Raw genomic sequence first — 1,420 nt, 5'->3', positions numbered from 1 at the left:
CATGCATAAGTACTTTAAATTGTATAATCTTAAGTTTGCTTAACTGCTTTGACTAGAGTGTCTTGATAAGTCCAATCCTGAGTGAGTTATGTGCCATTTATGTGTGAGGTTTGTGTGTTATTCTGTGTATTGCGAATGACTATATTTATGCACATACGGTTGTATATAGTTAGTGATATAGTAGTTAGTTGTGTTAGTTAGTTTAGTTTTGTAATTGTTAGTGGCGGTTTTGTAATTACACTTTTCTTATTCTTACACACGTGTATATACATACTCAGTAGAAGTGGAAATAATACACATTCATTTTCTCTAATTACTCTCTTGTCTAGAACCTTATCTCTAAAGCTCAACGAGAGCTTCAATGGTGGAAACCAAATCCTTTCGATCTTTATTCTTAACATGGTATAAGAGTCCAGCTAGATTCTCTCACAACGTGTCTCTATCTTCATCAAATCTCATTGTTCAATTTCAATTTTTCAATCTCGAAAGATCAAAATCTGCATTTCACAGTTCGTCGCTAGGGTTCGGGATTTCTCGATTTCTTCTTAAATTCAGAAGCTATTTCACCTAATTATCTAAAATTCGTCTTCAACTGATGGCCGGAGACAAGGAAAATCAGAACACAACCAACAATTTGGATTCAACCAATTTGCTATACATGCACTCGTCAGAGAGTGCTGGAACGACATTGGTACCTGTTGTCTTTGATGGAATTGGGTATAGATCTTGGAGAAGGGGAGTTCTCACAGCATTACCCGTGAAGAACAAGGTTGGATTCATTACCGGAAAATGTAAGAAACCTAATTCTGATTATGCGAATTACGATCAGTGGTCTCGATGCGATGATATGGTAATATCCTGGATTCTAAACTCTCTTTCAAAGGACTTAGCTGATAGCCTACAATATGTTAGTGATGCTAAGGAATTGTGGCAAGAGCTGGAAGATAGATATGATCAAACTAATGGAGCAAAGTTGTACCAATTACAGAAAGAAATTAACGACCTTAGTCAGGGTACTTTGGATATCACAGGCTACTATTCAAAAATGAAAAGGCTTTGGGAGGAATTAAATACACTGAATGCACATGCACAATGCAATTTGTCAGTGTACTTGTGGTGCAAAGGCTAATATGCACAAGGCTGAACAGGATCGAAGGTTAATTCAGTTCTTGATGGGCCTAAAAAAAGTTTAGAAAGTAGTGAGAGACAACATACTTGTGATGAATCCACTGCCCAACATAGCACAAGATTTCTCCATTCTTATTCAGGAAGAAAAGCAGAGAGAAGTCAGGCCACGCAACCAATTGGTCATGGAGTCCACTTCATTGAATGTAAATGGACCTGGGAATAATAATAATAATAAGTTCAGGACAAATTACAATCCAAGAGGAAATGGTGCTACTTACAACTAATACAGTTT

General features: G+C 36.8%; 1 protein-coding gene across 1 annotated transcript; it reads left to right on the top strand.

The window, feature by feature from the left end:
• The first annotated feature begins 595 nt into the window (after window positions 1–595).
• Window positions 596–1,129, top strand: LOC104228959 (uncharacterized). The gene has a single exon (XM_009781516.1). It carries the CDS (start codon window positions 596–598, stop codon window positions 1,127–1,129), a length of 534 nt encoding a protein of 177 aa, XP_009779818.1.
• Window positions 1,130–1,420: the final 291 nt, after the last annotated feature.

The sequence above is a fragment of the Nicotiana sylvestris genome, chromosome 3 (assembly GCF_000393655.2).
Source record: "Nicotiana sylvestris chromosome 3, ASM39365v2, whole genome shotgun sequence".
NCBI lineage: Eukaryota > Viridiplantae > Streptophyta > Magnoliopsida > Solanales > Solanaceae > Nicotiana > Nicotiana sylvestris.
Note: the sequence above shows the minus strand (reverse complement) of the source record. Positions and strands in the feature narration are given on the sequence as shown.